The sequence below is a fragment of the Myotis yumanensis genome, unplaced genomic scaffold (genome assembly GCF_028538775.1).
Source record: "Myotis yumanensis isolate MYYU_CA2020_CCGP unplaced genomic scaffold, mMyoYum1.0.hap1 SCAF_1, whole genome shotgun sequence".
In the NCBI taxonomy this organism is placed as follows: Eukaryota; Metazoa; Chordata; class Mammalia; order Chiroptera; family Vespertilionidae; genus Myotis; species Myotis yumanensis.
Window position 1 is genome coordinate 156590586 of NW_027223752.1, and position 25844 is coordinate 156616429.

The following is a 25844-nucleotide window of genomic DNA, read 5'->3' on the forward strand; positions in this document are numbered from 1 at the left end:
AATGCTATCACAGGTGAGCCATATAGCAAACCATAATTACTTCCTCATTTCTATATAAGATTTATCTTGCCTGAAGTTAATAATTGTTAGGTCTAGCCCAGCCGGTGTTGCTTAGTGGTTGAGCATCAACCTATGAACCAGGAGGTCACAGTTCGATTCCTGGTCAGGGCACATGCTCGGATTGCGGGTTTGAACCCTGGTATGGGGTGTGCAGGAGGCAGCTGATCAATGATTCTCGCTCATCATTGATGTTTCTATCTCTCTCTCCCTCTCCCTTCCTCTCTGAAATCAATAAAAAATATTTTTTAAAAATTGTTGGGTCTATGTACAAGTGTGCGTGCACACGCCTGCACTTAATTTTCTTTGTACGACTCAGTAAGTCAATCTCTCTGACCGTCAGTTGTACAAATCTCTTAGTGCACTGAGACTCATTACAAATCCTTTCAATTGTATCATCTTGAGGAAGTCATTTCTGGGTCCTCTGCTTGCCCTATCTGCTGCACAGCTGGCGCCTTGTGATCTCTCTCCTGTTGGATCCTGATACCTGGGAGCTTTCTTGGTTTATTCATTCCATTTGGTAGAGCACATCTTCCAGTAGATGGGGTAGGGGTGGAAGTATTACAATATGTGAATAATATATGTTTCAAAAATGTAGCTTTGGGTAGTTTGGTTACACTGGCTACAGCTAGAACTCTAGATAGGAGAGTATTTTCCTTGCAATTTTGGAGGCATTTCTCCATTATATTTTCGCTTCTGTTGTTAAGTCCAATGTCATTCTGATTCTTGGTCCTCAATATGAAACCCTTTTTTTTTTTTTTTTGGAAGTCTGTAGGGCTTTTTCTTTGCTCTACAAAGAAACTTAGTATTCAGCCCAAAGTACAAAATGATTATTTTTAGTGAAATTTATTTAGAACACCAAAATGAATGTTCTTATTCAAAAGGATGGAAAAGACATTTGAAAACTGGTTCTACTATTGAGAAAACGATATCTTAACATTGTCAATGCAGTATACAATCATATTATCTACTTTGGATCCAGGCATAAAGTAAGCTAATTAGAAGCTTAGGCACTTAAAATTTTTCTTTGTCATTTTTGTTAATAAAATACAGTAAATGTTTTTCTCTCAATCATTTAGTTCGATTACTCCCTGGCACTATTTGAAAGATATGAAATCAGGGAGGCAGAATTGAAGTCTGTGTGGATTTCCCTGGTGCTACCTCTCTGCTGTTTTTTAAAAAAAAATATGTCTTTATTGATTTCAGAGAGGAAGGGAGAGGGAGAGAGAGATAGAAACATCAATGATGAGAGAGAATCATTGATCGGCTGCCTCCTGCACACCCCCTGCTAAGGATCGAGCCTGCAACTGGGCATGAGCCCTGACCCAGAATCAAACCATGACCTCCTGGTTCATAGGTCGATGCTCAACCACTGAACCACACTGGCCAGGCATCTCTCTGCCTTTTGAACGGCATAGTCAGTCCAAGGGTAATGTCAGCCCTCCAGGAGTACTTGTCAACTTGACTTACTCCCAGACAAAATTATTGGTCAGGTGTGGCTCTGTCTCACTAGATGAGAAAATTCACTAGAAAATTCACTTCTAAATTCACTAGATCCCTGAGAATTTCTAAAGCAGAATATTGACCATAGGATGCAGTCTGTGTGGGTTTTGAGCGCTCAGTATATATGTGCCTAAAAATTGCTTCTTAGGTTCTGTGCAGGTTGTTGAAAAGTGTGGTTCTGTTGTGAGGGTTACAGTGGGGTCCAGCTTGCGTGTGTTCTTCAGGAAAGTCCCAGCAGTCTACCTGGTGTCCTGTTTGCATGAGGTTCTAAGCCAGTGGTTCTCAACCTTCTGGCCCTTTATTTTTTTTTATTGTTTTATTGCTTAAAGTATTACAAAGAGTATTACATATGTCTCCTTTTTTTCCCCACCCTTGACAATCCCCTGGCCTCCCCTACCCCCAGTGTCTTATGTCCATTGGTTATGCTTATATGCATGCATACAAGTCCTTCAGTTGATCTCTTACCCCCCTCCCTCCTGCCCCCCAACCCTCCCCGGCCTTCCTGCTGCAGTTTGACAATCTATTTGAGGCAGCTCTGCCTCTGTATCTATTATTGTTCATAAGTTTATAATGGTCTTTATTATCCATGAATGAGTGAGATCATGTGGTATTTTTCCTTCATTGACTGGCTTATTTCACTTCTTCTGGCCCTTTAAATGCAGTTCCTCATGTTGTGACCCAACTATAAAATTATTTTCGTTGCTACTTCATAACTGCAATGTTGCTACTGTTGTGAATCGTAATGTAAATATCTGATATGCAGGATGGTCTTAGGTGACCCCTGTGAAAGGGTCATTTGACCGCCAAGGGGGTCTCGACCCACAGGTTGAGAACCGCTGTATACGCTTTCCCGAAGAACTGTGCGAGGCACTGTGGGGCATATTGTCTGGTTACTAGACGCTGGCATTATAGAGAGGGAGGGAAAGGCAGCCCTCTAACTAGTCCCTGGAGAGAGTATCCCAGGAAGACAGAGCAGCTCAGCCTGAAGTGCGGATGGAAGCGGGGCCGGACCAGAAGGACAGGCGTCCCTGACTGGGACAGGTCAGGTGTGATGGAGTATTGCTACTGACGTAGATATGAGTCTTCTGGAGTGAGTTTAAATCACAGGAAAATCTGGGTAAATTCTCTTAATTTTGATGTGGACCCTTGATTTTCCATAGTGCCAGTGAAGCCTGATTAGAAAAGAGATTTGTTTGAGAACTTCACATTGACACTTCTCTCATTGAATTCCTTTTACTTTCCATAGCCAAATGGTTAATTTTATTTTGTTCTCTGAATTGGCATCAAAAGAAATAACTGTGAAGTATTTCAGTTGAGGAGTATGTTTAGAATATAGTCAGTCAGCTCTTCTTTATCAGCCAAAAGTTGTGCCAGAATAAGTAGGTTGAGTATTTATCATCTCTGAAGAATGCTTAAATTTTAACTTTTGGATGAAAAGTTCTTGACATCTAAGGTCCTCCCCCCCACCCCCAAAAAAAAGAAAAAGAAAAAAGAAACCAGTTATCACTTCATTTGGGTGTGTGTGTTGGGGGGGGGGGGAATATGAAAGTGGAGAAGGTAGAAGGTACTCTTAATGATGGATATTTAAGTTATGTGGTCCAAGAACAGAATTGGATACCATGGCTTACCAGGTGCAGTGGAATTTGAAGTTTTACTTCAGTGCTGAGCTTTGTTTGGGATTGAATGTCAAATCAGGTGAAACTTGTTTTACTTAATTTCATTCCAAATCCCATCATCCCTTCCAGTTTTGATCCTCTTCTACCTCTTTGGCTCTATGTCTTTTTTAAAAAATACGTTTTCGTTGATTTCAAAGAGAGAAAGTGAGAGGGAGAGAGAGCTAGAAACATCAATAATGAGAGAATCATCCACTGGCTGCCTCTTGCACACCCCACACTGGGAATCAAGCCCACAACATCAGGCATGTGCCCTGACTGGGAATCGAACCCTGGTTCATGGGTTGACGCTCAACCACTGAGCCACACCAGCTGGGCTCTATGCCTTATGTGATAGGAGAATCTTGGGAGTTATGGAAAACATCTGAACTATAGGAAACAACATTGTAGCTTTTATTCTTTTTCTCTGAAGTTAAGTATTTAAGCATGCGTTTTTGGAATACCTAAGGTCTTGTACTGAAGTAGTTTTGAGGAAATGCTGTTTCTTTTCTTTTCTTTTTTTTTTTTGCTCTTTCAAATCATTTTAATAACGTGGCAGTCAAAACACGAAAAGCAGACTCAAACTTGTTTTCTTAAAGGGGGGGTGCTACCCTGATTGCTTCCCACAAGCATGATCTAAGGTAATGACGACACCGATTCCAAAGAGCAAGGGTGGTAAGAAGGCCTCAAGGCTCACAGACTGAAAAGCTCGGTTTCGGAAAAGTCTCAGAGGGGTCGTAGGTGGCAGGAGAGACATGAAGTTTAAGGGACCTTCACAGTACAGGGCGCGGCTGCTGGGTCATCAGCACCTTGAAACGTTTCTTGATGGTGACTCGGTGTCGAGAGTATTTGTCGTCTGGGGAGAACCGAGCAGGATGGGCCGAGCAGGTCTGTTGTCCAATAGGATCAAACTTCTTCAGGGTATAAACCCGGTCTCCCTGTTCATTGAGGTAGTACTGGAGAAACATGATCTCGCTGAAGCAGGAGGTCCCAATTCCCGAGGAAATGCTGTTTCAAAGGTCCTTGTTGGTGGCTCTGCCTTAGCATGTTCTCGGCTGAAACCTGGGAGTGGTATTGAGGATTCACAGTCAGTTCACTGGGCTGGGCTGGCCCTAGGGAGACCTGAGCGGTGCTGGCCAAACTTATACCTCCTGTTAAAACCATGTTAATGTTAATTTACAGTTGGAAATGTATATCATACGCAGGGCAGTGTTTTCCTGGTATGGAGGTATCTTGGAGATGCACATTGGACAAGAACTTAGGGATATATTATCTAGGCTATGATGAACAACTCATTTCCACTGTAGGAAATGCAGATTTTTGGTGATTAAATAGAAAAGGTGCTTTATTGCTGTTTAAGAGATCTAGATTCTAGATCTAGCTCTGCCACTTGCCTGTGTCCCCATAGGAGTTCTTTTCATCTTTTGGGGCCCTGGTGCTTGCATCTGAAAAAGAAGGGATGCAAATAGGTGACTTATAGTCTGAGCCTTTGCACCTTCTGCAGCATTTTCCTTTTCTTACCACTTGGAGTGCGGGAAACGAGTTAAGTTGGCTCGCGTGAATTGCGCGTACTCCGCGGGAGCCGTCTTTAACTCGGTTCATATAGATTTGCGGTGGAGTGCGGGAAACGTGTAAACTCGGGCCGATTGTAACTGCGTATTACCAAATATTTGTTTGTAATCCACCCTTTTGGTGGATAGAACAAAACCAAAAGACAGAGCCATCTTATATTTTGGCGGGAAATTCACCCGCACTCCAAGTGTTACTAGTGCTCAGGGCCTGTGATAAATCCCAGCCCTCATCCAGATGCCATGCAGCCTACATTTTTCACGTTCTACATTTCTGTGATATTGTAGTAAAGTGGTAGATTTATAGATTAAAAGCTATTTTTTAATTTTTAAAAATTAAATGTATTTGAGTCACCTTGGTTAATAGGATCATAGAGGTTTCAAGTGTACATTTCTATAATACAAGATCTGTATATTGCACTGTGTGCCCATTACCCAAAGTCAGATAATCTTCCTATTTTAGAGATAGTCCAATACAATCATCTATCTGATGCTTGAGGGAGCCCACAATGATGTAAAAGTGATCAACTCTTTGGGGCTGAAATATTGTGTTAGGTCCTTGGACATCCTTGGGTCCTATCAGCTATTGGTAGGAGTAGGTCTGAGAGGGGCTGAGACAAACCCTGATTTCTGAACTTAGCTTTGAGAACAAGATCTGATTAGGATGGGCTAGAATTGAGAGCCAATGCTCCACCCCCAGGGGAACTTGGGTAATTTTGAGACATGTTTTTATTATATCTTTTTTAAAATCCTCACCCTAGGTGATGTATTTTACTGAGGGGAAAGAGAGGGAGAGGGAGAGAGGGAGAGAAGGAGAGAGGGAGAGAGAGAGAGACAGGGAGAGAGAGAGAGAGAGAGAGAGAGAGAGAGAGAGACTTAGATATGAGAGAGAAACTTTGATGTGAGAGAAAAACATTAATAGGTTGACTCCCATATGTGCCCTGACCAGGGATCAAAACCACAACCAAGGTATCTGCTCTGACCGGGAATCGAACCTTTTGGTGTTTGGGACAACACTCCAACCAACTGAGCCACCCGGCCAGAGCACTTTTTTATTATAGTTTTTAACCTAAGATCCCCTATGCATCGCTCACCTCTGAGGAGGTTTTTTCCATAAGACTAAATTATACTGAGATCTTGTTTGCTTCCTAATGGGTGTTTCTTTTCTAACTTGCTTGTTTGCTCTTAAGTCTGTAGTTCTCTGCTATTTTTGTCAAGAACTATGAAGGGTTTGAGATGTTAGTGTACTTGTATAGTTATGTGATTACAGGTGTATGTTGGCAACATTGGGGTTTGGTTCTGCAATAAAGCAAGTCATGATCTTTTTGCTAGTGGAGGGTCTTGCCTGCAATTTGTAAAAAAACAAAACAAAAACGCAACATCTGTGAAGTGATAAAATGCCTATGTGTTGATGAGAACTGTAGAAAGATGAGGCATCTGGGTCAGGGAGAAGAGTTGTTTATTGATAACAACCAGATCGACAACTTGGATACCATTGCAGCATTGGTACCCCATACCTGGGCCACAGGCAATGCCGAGAGAGGGCATGGACTGTCTCTAGGCAGGTGTCAGGTTTCCCACATAGACAAGAGACAGAGAACAGTGCCCCAAAAGGACGGAGAAAAACCGTTGCTCCTTTGCAATAGGGTGGAAAGGACCCTAGGTTCTTACCTTAACTTTTTGAAATGCAAATGCCCCTTTCTGAGGGCCAGATAAACACTGTAGGTTTTTATGCCTAGGAGACATCTCCAAACTCTTGGGCTTAGCTATATCTTCCTGGCTCTTTGTGAACTTAGCCTAGTCCAGGGGTGGGCAACCCCTTGCACGCGCCAAACATGGCACACCAGTAACTTTTGTTGGCACGCGAAACCCTCTCTTATGATCTTCCATTTACAATTTTTTTTTAAATATCGACTTTTTTATTTTTCAGATAAATTCAGTGTAGGTGCATCTTAGATAAATAGATAATTTCACATAACAAGTTATCTTAAAGACCATAGACATGGCTGACTTTGAAATGCAGTTGATTGAATTTCAGAGTAGCTCAATTTGGAAACAGAAATTTATTGACCTTAGAGTTGACTTGGAAAACATTGAAAAAAAGCGATTAGAGACAGGAGTACCAGAGAGAAGTGTCGAAAACGAACTACTGAGGACTTGGAATGCCATTCCAGAAAATTTTTTCTGTTTAAAAAACTTTGCAACAGCGTTACTCTCCATGTTTTCATCCACATACACTTGTGAATCTTTGTTCTCAGTGATGAATTTTGTTAAGTCTCGTAATAGGAGTAGCCTGATGGATGAAAGTAGTAGCTCGTGTATATCTCTGAAGGTCAGGAAATATAAACCTGATGTAAAATCTCTGTCATCAGTGATGAAGCAGCAAAAGTCCCACTGATAATATCAAACTGAGTCATAAAGTTTTCTGTCGGACTATCAGTGTACATGTATACATTAAAAAATAAATGTATTTTTCATCATCATATACTGTGTTTTTGTCGCTTGAATAAATTTTATTATTTCTTCAAGGTTCTTCACATACGTACACCTTAAGAGATATCAAGTAGGTGTAACATGTTCTCAAAAAATTAGGGTTGGCACGCAGAAAAATTTTGAGTCAGAGATTTTGCTGGTTTTGGAGCGCACTCACAAAAAGGTTGCCCACCCCTGGCCTAGGGGCCCAGTCTGGGCTGTAATCGTTGACCCTCTTGTGGAGAAAAGTTTTATCATCCCTTCCCAATCAGACCAATAAACTAGACAAATGGCTGTAGATCTAATCCTCATAGTATATGAAGAGTAAAAGACATCTAGGGCAGTGATGGCAAACGTTTTGAGCTCGGTGTGTCAGCATTTTGAAAAACCCTAACTTAACTCTGGTGCCGTGTCACATATAGAAATTTTTTGATATTTGCAACCATAGTAAAACAAAGACTTATATTTTTGGTATTTATTTTATATATTTAAATGCCATTTAACAAAGAAAAATCAACCAAAAAAATGAGTTCGCGTGTCACCTCTGACACACGTGTCATAGGTTCGCCATCACTGATCTAGGGGAAGTGAAAGCAAACAGTCTTTATCTTTTTTCTTAAAAAAACAACAAATGTTTTTATTGATTTCAGAGGGGAGGGGGGTGGGGAGGAGAGAGAGAGGATGAGGAAAAAACATCAATGATGAGAGAGAGAAACATCAATGATGAGAATCATAGATCGGCTGCCTCCCCTACATACCCCAGAGAGAGAGAAATATCAATGATGAGAGAGAATCATTGATTGGTTGCCTTCCCTGCATGCCCCACACTGGGGATTGAGCCCACAATCCAGTATGTGCCCTGACCAGGAATCGAACCGTGGTCTCCTGGTTCATAGGTCAACGCTCAACCACTGAGCCACTGGCCAGGCCAAACAGTCTTTATCTTTATATCTTACACTAGAGACCCAGCGCACAATTAAATCGTGCACGTATAGGGTCCCCTAGGCTTAGCCTGCCATCAGGGCCATGTCTGCCACCCCGCGATGCCTTGCACGTTGCATGGACGCTGCCGGTGCCCTGTGATGCTTCGCTGACGCTGCCAGTGCTCAGGGGTGGGGGGTTGGGGGGAGGGCCCGAGAGATGCTCCATGCACCTCCTGATGACTGGTTGTTTGGTCATTACGGTCACTGGCCTTTTATAATATAGATATTTCCATGTCTCAGGAGGCCAGGGATTTTTACAGGAGCACTGAGAAAGCCAGGGAAGTTTTAGTTGCCCATATCCACCAGGGATGCTGATACCATTCTGACACTCACTTTTTTCTTTAATCAGTAACTTCATAGAGAAGCAAAAGGGGTAGTTTTTAGTTGCTTATGCATTTGTTGAACATATGAGTGAGGATTTCTTGAAATTGGGGCCAAATCTCACTGTGAATTCTGTTTGATTCACATAGTCCTCACAGTCTAGGCATGTATTTCTTTTTTATCTCTGTTAAAAAGGGGCTGATGGTTTGAAGGCTGTTTCTTTGTACTGGTATCACTCATGCTGGCGAAAATGAAGCAGATGGCAAACCAGGGCATTTTAAATTCCACTGCTAGCTAACACTATCAAAAGGAAATAAAGCCCTGTGATTATACTGTATTGATCAAGTGATTAAAATGAAAAGGGTGCATTTTGTAACAGACTTTTTCCTGTTCTACTTGACTAGACTCATGACATGAAATTTTAGAATAGAATTACTATCATTTAGAATCGACTGCTTAGTAATTTTTCTCTCATTAATTTTGTTGGTCTTGTGCTAGATTAGTCTTTCCTGGCTGCTCTAACAAAATACCATAGACTGGATGGCTTAACCAACAGATACTCATTTCTCACAGTTCTATAAGCTGGGAAGTCCAAGATCAAGGAGCTGGCAGATTTGGTTCCTGGTGCGAGCTCACTTCCTGGCTTTCAGATAGCCGCCTTCTCTGATGTCTCTAACTCATCGTGTTAGGGCACTAATCCCATTATGGAGGCTCATGACCTCCCAAAGGCCCTGCCTCCTTGGTTTTGGTGTATGGATTGGGGGGGGTGGGGGGGAGGGAAGTTTAACAAGTATTCAGTCTGTAACAGACGATTTGAGGGTGATTTCCAGTAAAAGATGGAAGATTCAACAAATGCATATGCTTTCTTCCTGAAATCCTAACAAAATAAGAATACAGGAATAAAAAGAGCTATAAGCTCATGAATAAAGAAATTGGGAAAAGAGACACCAGCAACAAAGTGTTGGAACTAGAAAACAGGGACAGATGGTGAGCCTGTATTGTTGCATAACAAAATTCACCAAAACTTAGTGGTTTAAATTCCCAGTTTCTGTGGGTCAGGAATCCAGGCATGCTTCTTGTTGTTTCCAGGCAGAAGGCATGTTGTTGGCTGGAGCTGGAGTCGTGTCTCAAGGCTTCCAGCTCACTTAGTGTTTTCTTCAGCAGGATTCAGTTTCTCACAGGGAATGAGCTTTGGGCTGCATTTCTCCCTGGCTAGTGGCCAGAGGTTACACTCAATCCCTTGCCACGTGGGCCTCTCTAACACAGCAGCTTCCTTCATCAAAGCAGGCCAGCCGGGGGGCTGCAGGGCCAACCCAGCAGTGAAATCCCATCACTGTTACCATATTGCATTTATTAGAAGCAAGTCACCGGGTCTTGCTCACAAGTTAACAATGGCGGAAATGCCAAGAACGGGATCACAGAGGGCCATCTTTTTTTTTTTTTTTAATTGAAATAGTGAGATAATTGCAGAGTGACAGGTAATTTGTAAGAAATAATACAGAGAGATCTGTGTACACTTTACCTATTTTCCCCCCAAAAGGCATTATTTTACGAAACTGGTATAATAGTAAAACCAGGATGTTGATATTAACATTGACATAATCCATCAGCCTAATTCATATTTCCCATTTCTACTTGTACTCGTGTGTGTGTGTGTGTGTGTGTGTGTGTTTAGTTCTATACAAGTTTGTACAGTTTTATCACATGTAGGTCTGTGTATCTACCACCACAATCAAGGATCCCTCATGTCAGAGGACTGAATTTAAAATCATACCGTAGTCCACCTAATGACTTACATCCCTCCAGCATTCAAAAATACATCCACCCTCCTCAAGGCCCCAAAGTCTCGTCCCATTACAGCATCAACGCAAAGTCCAGAATCGTGTTCTCTGAATCATGTCCTGGCCTTTGAGTGCAGCACCTCCATCTGCCGGCCTTTGAAACAAAACAGGCAGGCTATCTGCCCCCAACACACTTGGTTGCTGATCTGATGACACCTCATTGCTGTGAAGCAGCAGCTGGGCCTGCAACTACTCCACCTTACTCTGGATCTTTCTAAGCTTCTCTGACTCCTGGGCCAGGTGTGTGTGATTTGCTTTGTGAGGAAGGGTGCAGCTTCTGCAGAATCCCCATGTCATCAAGATCAGAGGCAGCAGGGACTGACACAGATTTCAGCTCATCTTCATGGGCTCCAGGTTGTACTTGTGGCTTTTAGCTTGTTTTTCTCTCCCCGCTTTGTATCTGTCTTCCTTTCCTGCCTGCCCTGTGAACTTCAGCTCTAGCATCAGACATGAAGATGACAGCCCTATAGAAATCACTTAACCAGTTCCCACAGAGTTCAAAGCCAAGTCCTTGTAAGAAATCTCTGTGTAGTCACACACACACACACACACACACACACACACACACACACACACTCATAGTGGTTTGTTTCTTTGGTTGAACCCCAACTAATACACAGTTCAGAAAGCTGATGATGCCCTAACTGGTATGGCTCAGTGGGTGGAGCATCAGCCTGCAGACTGAAGGGTTCCAGGTTTAATTCCGGTCAAGGACATGTACTTTGGTTACAGGCATATCCCCAGTTGGGGGTGTGCAGGAGGCAGCTGATCGATGTTTCCCTCTCATCGATGTTTCTAACTATCTCTCTCCCTTCCTCTCTGTAAAAAATCAATAAAATATATATTTTTTTAAAAGGAAAGCTGATGATTAGGCGGTTATGGGGAAAGCCAAGAAACAACTAATTTATACCATTTAACCTTAGGATTTGATGGAACAAGTGTCTCTATAAATATGGGGTAAATCATGGGCTGTAAACATAAGCATTGTTTAAAAAGCTGTTTAAGAAGCTATTAGAACCCCAGACTCTCCTGCTCTGTACAGCTGGGCAGGTGCCTCTTTCCTACCTGGGAGGAATCGCAGAGTTGTATTTCTTTGAGCTTGGGGACATCAGGCACAGAGGAGAACTAGCATATCCTATGGGACACAGGTAATTGAGTGAAAGTTAGCTTACTGAAATTGAGACTCCAGCCATCTTTATCATATTGCAGAATGTCAGCCTCCAGGACTGCATCCTTCAAGCAGATTGGAAGAGCCTCTTCTGGGGAATTTGGCCAACCTAACAGGAGAGACTTGATGCTGGTGTTTTATAAAGGCCTGAACAATATGCGGCATCCACAGCCAATAAGGAGGGAATATTCTAATGGACTGCCCCACCCTCAAAGATGGCAGCATCCACAGCCAATAAGGAGGGAATATGCTAATTGACTTCCATGTTCTCAAAGATGGCGGTGCCCACAGCCACAAGATGGCAGTGCCCAGTCCCCTCAGCCCCCCAGTCACCCAGGGCCGGCAGAGGCTTGTGCTGCTGGCAGTGGCAGCAGCAGAGGTGTGATGGGGCATCGCCTTCCCCTGATCACCGGGTTGCCTCCCATCCCTGAGGGCTCCTGGACTGTGAGAGGGGGCAGGCCGGGCTGAGGGACCCCCCTCCAGTGCATGAGTTTTCATGTACCTGGCCTCTAGTATTTTGATATTTTCCTTCCAGTCTTTTCTCTGTGAACAATCATGTTTGTACATAATTGTTCTTAAAAACATGTGCCAAAGCCCTGACCGGTTTGGCTTGGTGGATAGAGCGTCGGCCTGCAGACTGAAGGGTCCCGGCTTCGATTCTGGTCAAGGGCATGTACCTTGGTTGCAGGCACATCCTCAGTGGGGGGCGTGCAGGAGGCAGCTGATCGATGTTTCTCTCTCATCAATGTTTCTAACTCTCTATCCCTCTCCCTTTCTCTCTGTAAAAAATCAATTAAATATATTTAAAAACAAAAAAAAACAAACATGTGCCAAAGTCTAAAGTACAAACGTGTACAGCAAGCATGTCAAACTTGCAGCCCACGGGTGGCATGCAGCCCACAACAGATATAATTACAATTACAATACTCAAAAGAGAAATAGAAATTATTGTGGGGCAATTGCTGGGGACAGTAAGAGTAAGGGTTGTTTACACACAGTGTAAAACATGTTGAAAATAGGCTTTAACTCTAAAGGGACTGGGTCAGTCACACGTGTCTATGGGTCCTCAATGTCCAGAGCAATAGGCTGGTGATATTTGAAGAAGTTACTGAAGGGATTTGTAAATGCATTTGTACACTTTGCCTGAAGATAGAATTAAACTATGCCTCATGCATTTATGTATACCTATCTTTCCAAAGTATGTAGATCAAGCATGTCAAACTCGAGGCCCGCGGGCCACATGCAGCCCATAATGAATATTTTTGTGGCCCTGCCAACATAATGGTATGTAAGAAACGTTTTAATAAAAATTTTGTAACTTAATTTTTACAATATCCTGTTATACATAACTAGAGGCCTGGTGCACAAAATTCATGCACTGGCTTGGGGGTTCCCTCAGCCTGGCCTGTGCCCTCTTGCAGTCTGGGAGCCCTCGGGGGATGTCCATAGGGAGCAGGCCTAAGCCGTTGGTTGGCCATCCTTAGTGCTGCCCTGTGGAGGTGGGAGAGGCGCCCGCCACCACCGCTGCACTCGTCAGCTGTAAGCCCGGCTTCTGGCTGAGTGGTGCTCCCCCTGTGGGAGTGCACTGACCATCAGGGGGCAGTGCACATCCCAGCGACCAGTCATTCTGCCGTTCAGTCAATTTGCATATTAACCTTTTATTATATAGGATGATTAATAACAAACTACAGTGTTCATTAATGACTGATTACTGTAATTGTGTTGCATTCATTTCCCTTACTCGCCTTAAGCGCCGGTGCACCATTTCACTCCACTAATACTAGCAGCAAGTATTTTAGCAGCCAATTGCCACATTGTTAGTCTTGTACTGACTTGTTTGGTGTGCACAACAGGAAATATTTCACTTTCAGAGAATAAGAAAAATAGGTTTATCTGCGTTACACTTACTAATTTGTGCATTTTTTGAGTGGTAAGTTATTGTTCAAGAAAAAATATTAATTTTTATTAAAATGTTCTATTACTTTATGTTAAAGATTACTCATTTATTTCAGCCCTTTATATTCAGCATGTCTCTATTGAAATAAACCTACATTTCTTTTTTTTTTAAAATATATTTTATTGATTTTCCACAGAGAGGAAGGGAGAGGGACAGAGAGCTAGAAACATCGATGAGAGAGAAACATCGACCAGCTGCCTCCTGCACACCCCCCACTGGGGATGTGCCCGCAACCAAGGTACATGCCCTTGACCGGAATCGAACCCGGGACCCTTCAGTCCGCAGGCCGACACTCTATCCAATGAGCCAAACCGGTTTGGCATAAACCTACATTTCTATGGAAATTGAAGCATTTGTTTTTTAGTGGCCCACATAAACTTAAACCTTGTTTAATTGGCCCATGTTAGCCTTTGAGTTTGACATGCTTAGTGTACAATATACTTTATGTATACTTTACATAGATTTGTTCTCTTCCAAGAAAGCAAGAACAAGTTATAAAATTGCAAATTATACATTTAAAAATATTTTTATTGATTTCAGAGAGCAAGGGAGAGGCAGAGAGAGATGGCAGCATCGATGATGAGAGAGAATCATCCGCTTCCTCCTGCATGCCCCCTGTTGGGGATGAAGCCCGAAACCTGGGCATGTGCCCTGACTGGGAATTGAATACTGACCTCCTGGATCATAGGTTGATGCTCAACCATTGAGCCACACAGGCCAGGCCACTATATATAGTTTGGGACCTAACTTTCAAAGTATCATTATCATGAGTCTTTCCTTGTGTCATTAATATTTTCTTGAGAACAATTTTAATGGATCCATAATAATCATATTACAGGTTTATAATTTATTTAGCTCTTCAATTATTTTTGTACAGTTGAGTTGTTTCAGTTTTGGCTGTTATAATGTTGCTTAACCTCTTTCTAGAGACAGAGTATAATTAGGTACTGTTGAGCCCACAATAAGGAATGTGCAAAGATTTTCTTTTCCTACATTTGATCTACTTTTATACCTACTTTAGGTCAAGGTAAGTGTAACTTCCATTTAACCCTTGGAAAAGCTGGGGGAGACTTGTTTACACAGTTGTTTCTTGGTATTTTACATGTAGCAGATGCCTCTGGTCCTTGCACACCCACTTTGCCAACCTCTAATTTCAGCTGTAGCTGTGGTGGCTAGTTTCTTGCAAATTCAGACTCACCTTCCACTGCTGGTGCTCTGCCTCAAACTCGCTTGTGCCCAGTCTTTCTGCGTTCTGCTCCAATGCGTTCTCCCCAGCACAGGAGCTAGGGAGCTTGCTGAGCCTGTGCACCAAGTACAGTCTGCAAGAAGATCCGTGAGGATAATGAACTTCCCCTGGCCCCAGGGGCAACCCTCAGCCAGGCTGGATGAATGCTCTGGCCTCCTGTCTTTCAGATGAACAATTCTGGGAGATATTCTAAGCCAGTGGTTCTCAACCTGTGGGTCGCAACCCCTTTGGGGGTCGAATGACCCTTTCACAGGGGTCGCCTAAGACCATCGGAAAACACATATATAATTACATATTGTTTTTGTGATTAATCACTGTGCTTTAATTATGTTCAATTCGTAACAATGAAATTGGGGGTCACCACAGCATGAGGAACTGTATTAAAGGGTCACGGCATTAGGAAGGTTGAGAACCACTGTTCTAAGTGCTTCTCATAGGTACTGTTGTCTATAGCAGTGACCTCGGTAATGCTCTTAGTTTTTTTTTTCCTTCCCTGTCTCATGCCTCCCATTCTCTCACTCCTTCGTAAGATCACCTCCAAAATAAATGACTGCACCCAAATTCTCATCCTCTGCTCTACTTCCAGAGAAACCCAAACTAAGATTCGTGTAATAATTGACTTTTTTGGTTACTATGTCTCTTATTAAATGTATACTCACTTTCACCTAAATAAATAGCAAGTGAGAAAATAGCTTGCTAACAAATTATGATTAGCAGAGGTACAAAATCACTGGGCCAAAGTTAAGTAGGTCTGGTAGGAGAAATAAAATGTCACATGACTCACCTGATGGTGTGATTTTTCTAGTAAATACCACTAGTCTTTAAATAACTGCATTGTTTTAAAATGTACTTAAAGCAATGGTCTTTTCCCAGAACTCTTTCTTGCTGATGACGTACATGCAGCAAAGAGAATTGTCAACTTAATAACAAGCTTCTTACAGGACCTACTTATTACCGTCCTCACGCTGACTTCAGACACACCAGTAATCCCAGTTGTTTTTAAATCCATCGTTGAGAATTGGATCTCCTTCTATGTTGTGTTGTTCCTCCTGAAATTATCAAAACCTTTCAAGTCATCACTGGAGTTAGTCTCTGATTGTGTTTTGGGGTCATGTTGCTTCTGCCTGAGAAATTACAGTAGTCATAATAAAGGAGCAATCACGCTGTTGTTGCACTGACTTAGTGCTAAGAACTTCACACGCCTAATCATCTTTAATGCTTATGTCATCCTGTGAGGTACTCTCCTGTGAGGTTATCTCCACTGTGTAGATGAGGATACCTGAGGCTGTGAGAAGTTAACGTACCTATATCACATAGGTATTAAATTAAGTTTGGATGCCCATCCCTGCCTGCCCAAGGTAGCTGTGCCTTTAAATATTTTGTACTTCATTTCTCATCAGATAGTTTCTGAGGCTTTTAGGAAGGCCTGATGTCCCTGAGGTCAGTGTTCTCGGCACTGCTAGGTAAATTCATGGTCAACTACCAAGCATTCTGTTCTTTTGCTTTTTGTGCACAGATCCTGCAAGTGCCAGACAGATGCTTTGATAGCCTCTAACACCAACACAAATTTAAATTCTGGAACCCCACAGCAGAGGTGTGCAGAGCAACTCCTTCTGGCTCATCAACCCCAGTAATAGGTCAAGAGTGAGGCCTGTCCAATATCCCTGACTAATATAAATGCCAAAAGTCTTCAGCCACATATTAGAAAACCAAATTCTGCAATACATTAAAAAGATTGTACACCACAATCAAGTGAAGTTTATTCCTGGGATGCAAGGCTGGTTCAATATCTGAAAGTCAATTCATGTGACATACTGCATAAGTAAAATGAAAGATAAAAATCATATGGTTATATTAATAGATGAAGAAAAAGCATTTCAAAAAAGCCAGTATCCATTTATGATAAAAACTCCCAGCAAAGTGGGAATAGAGGGAACACACCTCAACATAATAAAGGCCATTATGTGACAAACCCACAGCTAACATCACACTTATTGACAAAATACTAAATACGTTTTCCTTAAGATCAGGAACAAGATAAGGATGTCACCACATTTCTTCAACATAATAGTGGAAGTCCTAACCACAGTAATCATACAAGAAAAACCCCCACAAAATCCCTGGTCGGGTAGCTTAGTTGGTTAGAATATTGCCCCAATATGCTGAAGTTATGCTGATTACTGCATAACGAATTTTGTGCACCAGGCCTCTAGTCAGGGCACATACAAAAATCAGCCAATGAGTGCATAACATGGAGCAGCAAATGTTGGCTCCCCAGTCAGGGCACATACAAAAATCAACCAATGAGTGCATAACATAGAGCAGCAAATGTTTATCTTCCTCCCTCCCTCCCTCCCTTCCTCCCTCCCTCCCTTTCTCCCTTCTCTCTTCCTCCCTTCTCTCTCCTTCTAAAATAAATTTTTAAAAAAGAAACAAAATGCATCCAAATTTGAAAGAAAGAAGTAAAACTATCATTATTTACAGATGACATCCTATATAATAAAGAGGTAATATGCAAATTAACCCTCACACCATAACAAAATGGCTGCCTACTACCAGGCCAGCAGGGGGGTTAGTGAGGGACGGCCAAACACCTGAACAGGCTGCGTAGGGCGACCAGGCTGGCGGAGGGGCTGTGAGGGGCGACCAGCCGGTGGGGGGGGGGCAGTTGGGGGCAACCAGGACAGCAGGGGGGGGGGGGCAGTTGGGGGCAACCAGGCCAGCAGTGGGGGGCAGTTAGGAGGGGCCAGACAGGCAGGCAGGTGAGCGATTAGGAGCCAGTGGACCAGGATTGTAAGAGGGATGTCTGGCCTAAACCGGCAGTCGGACATCCCCCAAGGGGCCCCGGATTGGAGAGGGTGCAGGCTGGGCTGAGGGGACCTCCCCCCATGCACGAATTTCATGCACCAAGCCTCTAGTAATACTATATTGAGAGAACCCCAAAGACTCCACCAAAAAACTGTTAGAACTAATAAATGAATTCAATAAAGTAGCAGAATACAAAACTAATATTCAGAAATTGGTTGTATTTTTATACACCAACTAGAGGCCTGGTGCATAAAATTCATGCACTGGGGGTGGGGATCCCTCAGCCCAGCCTGCCCCCTCTCACAGTCTGGGAGCTCTTAGGGGATGGCCTAAGCCGCAGTCTGGCTGTGGAGGCTCAGAGCAGGTGCCCAGTGTGTGTGTGTGTCTGTGTCCGCTGGGGGCCTGCCCTCCATCGCGTCAGAGGCTGGGAGCAGGTGCCCCATGTGTGTGTGTCCACTGGGGGACTACCTCCAGCCCCGTTGGAGGCTCGGAGCAGGCGCCGTGTGTGTGTGTCTGCTGGGGGCCTGCCTCCAGCCACGTCGCAGAGGCTCAGAGCAGGCGCCCCTCTGTGTTGATCTCTCAGGCTCAGGGCCATGCCTGCATATTGTTCTCTCAGGCTTGGGGCTGCACCCGGCCCCTCCTCCTGAGCTGGTCATGACCGTTACAGAGTCTTGTCCTCATTTGCATATTACATATATATATATATATATAGAGAGAGAGAGAGAGAGAGAGAGAGAATTAACTATCAAGAAAGGGAAACTATGAAAACTCCCATTTATAATTGCATCAAAAAGTAATATAACTAGGAATAAATTTAAGGGGGTCAAAGACTTGTACTTGGAAAACTATAAAATGCTAAAGAAAGAAATTGACGAAGATATAAATAAATTAAAGGCTATATTGTGCTCATGTATTGGAGGAATTAACATCCTTAAAATGCCCATGCTACCCAAAGCAATCTATAGATTATTCAATGCAAACTCTATCAGAATGCCAATAGCATTTTTTAATAGAACTAGAACAAAACATTTTTGAAAATATTTTTTAAAATATATTTTCATTGATTTCAGAGGGGAAGGGAGAGGAAGAGAGATAGAAACATCAGTGATGAGAGAGAATCATTGATCTGCTGCCTCCTGCATGCCCCTCCCCCCCCACTGGGAATTGAGCCTGCAACCTGGGCATGTGCCTGACCAGGAATCAAACCCTGATCTCCTGATTCATAAGTCAACATTCAACCACTGAGCCACACTGGCTGAGCTAGAACAAATAATTTTAACATTTATATAGAACCACAAAAGACCCTATGCAACCACAGCAGTCTTGAGAAAGAACAAAGTTGGAGATATCACACTACCTGATATCAAACTACTACAAGACTAATATACCATGCAGAAATGTTGCAAGATCGATAGAGTGAAGGCTTTATTGCACTTGGAATTGCTAATATGTGAAAAAATATGTGAATTTAAATTTGCAGTATTTATTATAATACTGTGAGAGAAAGGAACCTAATGTTCTATAGTAGCTGCACACAGAAGAAATAAATTTTATTCCTCCGGATTTTACAGTACCATAATAAAATAAGGGGCAGAGTACATAAATAGAGCATTATCATTTTATACTTGTTTCTGCTTAATGCCAAGTCACAAAATAATAATGTCACTACCAGAATTAAATAACAGTGAAATGACTTAATCTCTGTAGTTGATTCATAGAAAACATGAACATAAAAATGTGGATTTATGGCATTATTAATAAATATGTTTTTCAATTACAAGAGGAATATGTGCTTACTGTAAACAACTTAAAGAATTGGGGGACAAAAATCCATTCTCCAAGTTTTCCCTCTTTTCCCACACCCAGTGGTATATAATAATACAACTTTGTTTATGTTAATGTGTTTTTTAAATTATTTCAGAGAGAGGAAGGGAGAGGGAGAGAGAGATATAAACATGAATGATGAGAGAGAATCATTGATCGGCTGCTTACTGGGGATGGAGCCCGCAACCCGGGCATGTGCCCTGACCAGGAATCAAACCGTGATCTCTCCTGGTTCATAGGTCGACACTCAACCACTGGTCACACTGGCCAGGCCAACCAAGTTTATGTTAAGCAAACAAAAGTAATAAGGAATATAAAAGCATGTTTATGAAATGAAATATGTTAATTATTTATTGGCAAAGAGTTTTGAATGGATGGAAACTAAAGTGTTAAGGAAAACTTACTAGGAGTAAAGATCTTAAAGGAACTTTAGGATTTTGAAAAGCAATTGTGTGACTTCAGAGATGTTTCATTTTTAATAGAAATAGTACATGTTGGGATACTGAGATGGGGAAGAGTCAGGCGGGGCTGATAGGAAGGGGAAGATGATTTTTGCCCTTCTGCTATATTGGGGTTTTTCTTGAGGCAGAGGGAGAGGAAGGTGAGGTTCGGAAGGGTTAAGAATCTGGGCAAGGGTCCTGCAGATGGAAGCGGGACTCAAACTCAGGCGGTCTGGCTCTGACCACAGCACACTTGTTTGGCTTTGTGGCTAGAATTTTAATAGGATAGAGTTTAGAAAGAGGGCGTTTGAGGACAAAGGCATGGAGCCAACAGAGTGTGAGACATGTGGAGCAACAGTTTGGGACTTGTTGCTGGAGGATTATTTGTGGGTGCTGTTTGGTAGGGTCTCAGAGAAATTTAGATCGAGTTTCCTTCTTGATCCCCCTAAATTAAAATTCAGTCTGTTCTTTTGAGAACTTTTAAGAGCTTAAGCTTTTCTCCAACCTAGACCTATGACACAACCTTATTATGAACATGACCATGAAGATGCAGCTCTATTATATGACCTATATATTAAGGCTTATACCAAATGGCTCTTGTTGTGTTGGCTGTTGTCTGTTTTTTATTTGACAAGCTAAGGGAAAAGATGTCAGTACCCCTGACTATATAGTGAGGTATTGCATGTTTTAAAAAATTCTTGCAGCACACGGGTTGAAAATAGCTGATCTAAAGCAATAGTAGACTAGAACTTTTTGGGATTTTAACTTTCAAAGATTTTGCGTGCTTCTGATGGAGTCCACCCCCTAGCCAATCCATTGTCCCCAGGCTAGACTGACAAACACTTTCCCTATGTCACCCTGACTTCACTTTGGATGTACTCCTCTTCCCCTTTGTTTGATCCCTTTCCCCAGTGATCTGTAGGGAATGGACCCGTGGTTCCCTGAGGAGTGTGAAGCTATAGCTTCCTGGTGAAATTGCCCAGAAGGCCATGCTTATAATGTCTGGCCTCCCCTTTGCTTTCTTTCTATTATTAATATTAATAAACTAGCTAATTATGATGATAACACTATCATCTAATTCCTAGACCTCATTCAAATTTTACCTTTCCCCCCCATAATGTTCTTTATTGCTTCAAGTTCTGAATCACAGTTGAATTTAGCTGTCATGTCTCCTTGAATCTGGAACAGTCACATTCTTTCCTTGACTTTCAATGATTTTCACTCCTTTGAAGACTTATGGTTATTTTGTAGAATGTCTCCCTTTGGATTTGTCTGCACTTCCTTGTGGTTTGATTCAGATGATACACCATTGTCAGGAATATCACAAAATTGATGCACGTATTATTTTTCATTGCAGGGTTTTGCTTTGCCCCACTAATGATAATGTTCACTTTAATCACTTAAATAAGGTTGGTGTTTGCCAGACTTCTTCCCTTTGAAGTTACTATTGTTTCCTTTGGTGTTAATGCTTTTGTGTGGAGGCATATTGAAATTATGTAACTATCTTGTCCCTTATCAAATTTATTTATTTATTATTTAAACTTGTTTCATGAGTGCATTTTCAAACTTTTTATTTACTTAACTAGAGGCCCAGTGCATGAAATTTGTGCACAGGAGGTATGGGGGGGTCCCGGTTGGGGGGGTCCCTCAGCCCTGCTTGCAACGATGCCAAAGTCCTGCACCCCGGCCTCTGGCCAGAGGCCCCTCCCTCCCTCCGTGTGGCCCGGGTGCGGGACGATGGGCTCACATCGCCCCCAGAGGGCCCTCCCTCCCTCAGCATGGCCGGGGCATGGGATGCTGGGCTCGTGTCGCTGGGGCAACACCACCAGTGTCCCGCCCTGGCCACTATGGGCGCCGCCATCTTTGTGATAGAGTGACGGTTATTTTGCATATTGCCCTTTTATTAGATAGTATTAGGATGAACTCATTGTTTCCTATTTCTTTTCTTTTTATTGCATTTATTGGGATGATGCTAGTTAACAAAATAATACAGGTTTCAGGTGCACAATTCTGCACATTTCCTGTTTTTTTTCAGCCTGTTATTATCATCTATTTTAATGCTCAGGTTGTTCCAGTTTTAAGTATTGAGACTGCTGCTAAATCCTTTTGCTATGTCTCTTATCCTTCATTGAGCACTTTCTTGCTCTCTAGCAAAGCAAGATGCTCCAGGTTTATGTTGTCCTTCTTATGCCCCAGTCCTGGAATTAGCCATTTCTCCAAGGAGCTCTGGTTCCTTCTGGATGAGAGTGGTATTTAGAAGCAAATATCTGGATGCTAGATATGCTCGTTGTTGGAAGTGCTACTGCTCATGGGTCCCCTCGGAAAGAGTATGTACATTTACATAATAAGTATAAAATATAAATATATAAAATTTAAAACATATATGCATCTTTGAAAAGTTTGATATTTATCTTGTTTTACTTATTTATATTTGCTTATAATTTTACATATTAAAAACCACAAATTCATACCCGTACTTCCATTACAGTACTACAGGATTCATTCTTATTTTCTTTCGTGCCATATAGTAGCTCCCTTCTTTAACAGAACATATTTGACTTCCATTCTTGATATATTTTATCAGTTTTCCTAAGTGTGACAGTTTGTCATCTGTGCCACCACCATTTCCCCTTCCTCATTGGAAGGCAGCTATGCTCACCACTATACCACCAACGCCGACCCCCTTCCTCATTGGATTTGGGTTCTGATACCTTGTTCTGAGCCTACCTTTCATCAGAAGCCCCTTTCCCCCATTCAGGCTCTGCCACCCCACCCTCCTCACCATGTGCAGGCTCAGACTCCATGCTGGCTGCCCCTCTGCATGGATGCCCTCCAGCTACACTGAGATTCAGGCTCCCCCTATCAGGCCACTCCTCTCCCCACTCCATGAGTGTCCTTTTCAGAATGACTCCTTAGAATGAAGAAGTTTTAAGAAGAAAAAATTAAATTAAATCTGTACCTGACACACTGTGGTGAAAGTAGAACCCCAGAAGTAGAAAGATGGGAGAAAATATTTAAATTTACAGAAGATGTGTTAATAGAGGCCAAAAGGCAAAGGATTGTCTTCAAGGGTCTTAGTGGAAATAATCAATCTGGAATTCTATATCCAATAAACTACCATTTCAACAAAATAAAGTCCAAGAGACTTAAAGAGTCTTATTGAGAGTTCTCTGGAAGAATAAAATTGAACACAGAAGAAAGTAGGATGCATGAAAAAAAAAATGGAGCCGAAACCGGTTTGGCTCAGTGGATAGAGCGTCGGCCTGCAGACTGAAAGGTCCCAGGTTCGATTCCGGTCAAGGGCATGTACCTGGGTTGCGGGCACAACCCCAGTAGGAGATGTGCAAGAGGCAGCTGATCGATGTTTCTCTCTCATCGATGTTTCTAACTCTCTATCCCTCTCCCTTCCTCTCTGTAAAAAATCAATAAAATTAAAAAGAAAAAAAAAAAGAAAAAAAAATGGAGAGCAATATAGTTAGAAATCTTACAGATGAATCTAACAAGTAATAACTATATATACCAATAGTCATGATGACAATTTGGAGAGTTCCAAAAAATAAAGTAAAAATAGTTCCTTCTTAATGGTGATTAATGCAACTTAAGACCTTTATCATTGTTCAGTAGAAGGGTAGAGAAATTAACTTTACACTCTAAGCTAAGTAAGAATATTTCAAAATGTACAAGGCAAACATTATAAGGATAGACAAACATACATGTACTTCCAAATTAATAGAGGGTGAAAGAGTATAAAAAACAAGTAGTTCAATTGTCAGAAGACAAAAAGGAAGAAAGAAGCAAAGGAAAATCAGGATAAATAGCACAAAGTAAGATGGCAGATATCGAACTTTATCTGAAATAATAAATATAAACAGATTAAACTCAACAGGGAAAAGAACAGAATATATTAACAGATATTGAGGATTTACTACCCATACATAGATTGTCATTGAAAACACTATTAAAAACTGTAGCGAACAAAATGTAACACATAAGGAAGGGGTGGGAATGCAGAAGAAATGCTGAAGAAGGAAATGGGTAAAATATAAGCATAGAAAAATGAATAAAAACTCAATAATTTAAAACCCTGTTTTATGTGCCACTTAATGTGGAGTTCTATGGAATGTGTGAACCAAGCAAGTAAACCCCTTAGCTAGATCATTACTTTGTTTTGAAGCTTGTTCTTGGGTTCATTAGTTGTCCACCCTGTGGTGTGTCATGATTTTTTTATAGAACCTCACACTGAGCTCCAAGCTTTTGTCATTTATTTTGCTTTTCTGTTTAAAAAAAAAAATCTAACTGCTCTATAATAGCTCTCTTTTGATGAACTCTTCTGACTTCCCATTTATTAATTATAAATAATGTACTTTTAAGCCAATATGTTCTAATATTTCAGTATGTTGGTAACAGACTGGAGTAGACAAGCAGATTAGTCTAATATCTTCTCTCTGGCTTGCAATCCTTCATTATTTGCTCTCAAAAGCATTTCCTTGTTGAAATGAAAAAAGGAAAGAAGGAGAGAAGAAGGGAAGGAAAAATGGAAGGATGAAAGAAATATTTACCAGAATATAATTTCAGGGGTCCTGCTGAGGTCAGTCTCCAGAGAATGAGGGAATGACTGGCCTAAATGCCGAATGCTTAGAAGGGAGATAAATGTGACCCGGCTGAGAGAAAGATGGCTGAGATGTGGAAGTTATTGTCAGTTACTGTATGTAATGCTGTATGTATCACTTCCATTTCTGTTCTGCTTTAGTCATGTTGTGGATTAACTTCTTCGAATGCCTAGATCAAAAAGATTTATTTCAACAATGATGATTCATGTAGTACCTGAGAGAGACTGAAGTATTTGTGTGTGCTACAAAATGGATTTTGATAGGAAGATTTAAAATCTAGAAGTCAGAAGAGTTCATCAAAAGGGTGGTAGTACATGAGTTCTGTGGGATTTATGGTAAGAGAGTTAAGAGTTGACCATGAAACATAGGTACACTGGACAGAGCTTTCCAGGCAAGGGTGGGAATAAGTACAAAGGCAAGGAAGTATGCAACAATGTGCCAAATTCAAGAAACTGCAATATGTTTGGCATCTAGAATACAGGATTGGCAGGTAGGTAATGCTGGGGAAGTAGACAGGAATCAACTCATGGAAAGTTTTATTTGGAATTGGTCTTTTTGCAAGAGAGAGCAAATAGAGGGCTTTACATTTAGAAGTGGTTTGCTAAATGTGATTTTAGAAGATTGGAATAGATCTTAATCTGGACTGGCTGGTGGGAGAAGCCAGTGAGGAAGCTGTTACAGTGGTTTAGGTGAGATGGTGAGGATCTGAGCTAGGGCAGTAGAGGTGGAGCTAGAAAGGAGAGGTTGGATTTGAGGGCTCTGTGAAATAGAATCAGTAGGCCTCAGTGACAGTTCAATTGTAACTCTGGTCTACCAGTTCATCAAGGTAAGGAATAAAGGAGAGGCTCAGGTCTATGGAGGAACAAGAAAAACTCAGTTGAGATACCTGTGGCCTATCAGGGTGAGTCTCCAGCAGGAAGCTTGTTGCTCGTGATGCCAAAATATGTCTTTGTTTGATTCTGAACCTTTGAAAATCTGCTTGGTTGGATGCAGAATACTACAAATCTGGGATTGTATTGAGTAAAGCAACATGAAGCAAAGAAAATATTCCCGGCCCTAGCCGGTTTGGCTCAGTGGATAGAGTGTTGGCCTGCAGACTGAAGGGTCCCAGGTTCGATTCTGGTGAGGGGCATATGCCCAGGTTGCCAGCTCAGTCCCCAGTGTGTGTGCACACATGCGTGTGTGTGGCGGGGGGGCGAGGGGGCTGCAGGAGGCAGCTGGTCAGTGATTCTCTCTCATCATTGATGTTTCTATCTCTCTATTCCTTTCCCTTCCTCTCTGAAATCAATAAGAAAATATTTTTTTAAATGGGGGAGGGAGAAAATATTCCCCAAAGAAGTTTGAAAATACATTTTTAGGATCCTAAAATTGTTACAACTTTATGATTCAATCAT

At 41.9% G+C, this 25844-nt stretch overlaps 2 protein-coding genes across 2 annotated transcripts in view; one reads left to right on the forward strand and one right to left on the reverse strand.

Moving 5' to 3' along the window:
* The window catches only part of MCUB (mitochondrial calcium uniporter dominant negative subunit beta), an 85449-nt gene that overhangs the window by 29196 nt on the left and 30409 nt on the right, over positions 1-25844 (forward strand). The window lies entirely within an intron of this gene.
* LOC139022452 (H/ACA ribonucleoprotein complex subunit 3) lies at positions 3816-4204 on the reverse strand. Its single transcript, XM_070433648.1, has one exon. It carries the CDS (start codon positions 4178-4180, stop codon positions 3986-3988), a length of 195 nt encoding a protein of 64 aa, XP_070289749.1. The 5' UTR covers positions 4181-4204; the 3' UTR covers positions 3816-3985.

What these genes read in the sequence shown, in the direction of transcription:
- LOC139022452 (XM_070433648.1), bottom strand. Translation starts at nt 4,180, where the DNA reads ATGTTTCTCCAGTACTACCTCAATGAACAGGGAGACCGGGTTTATACC.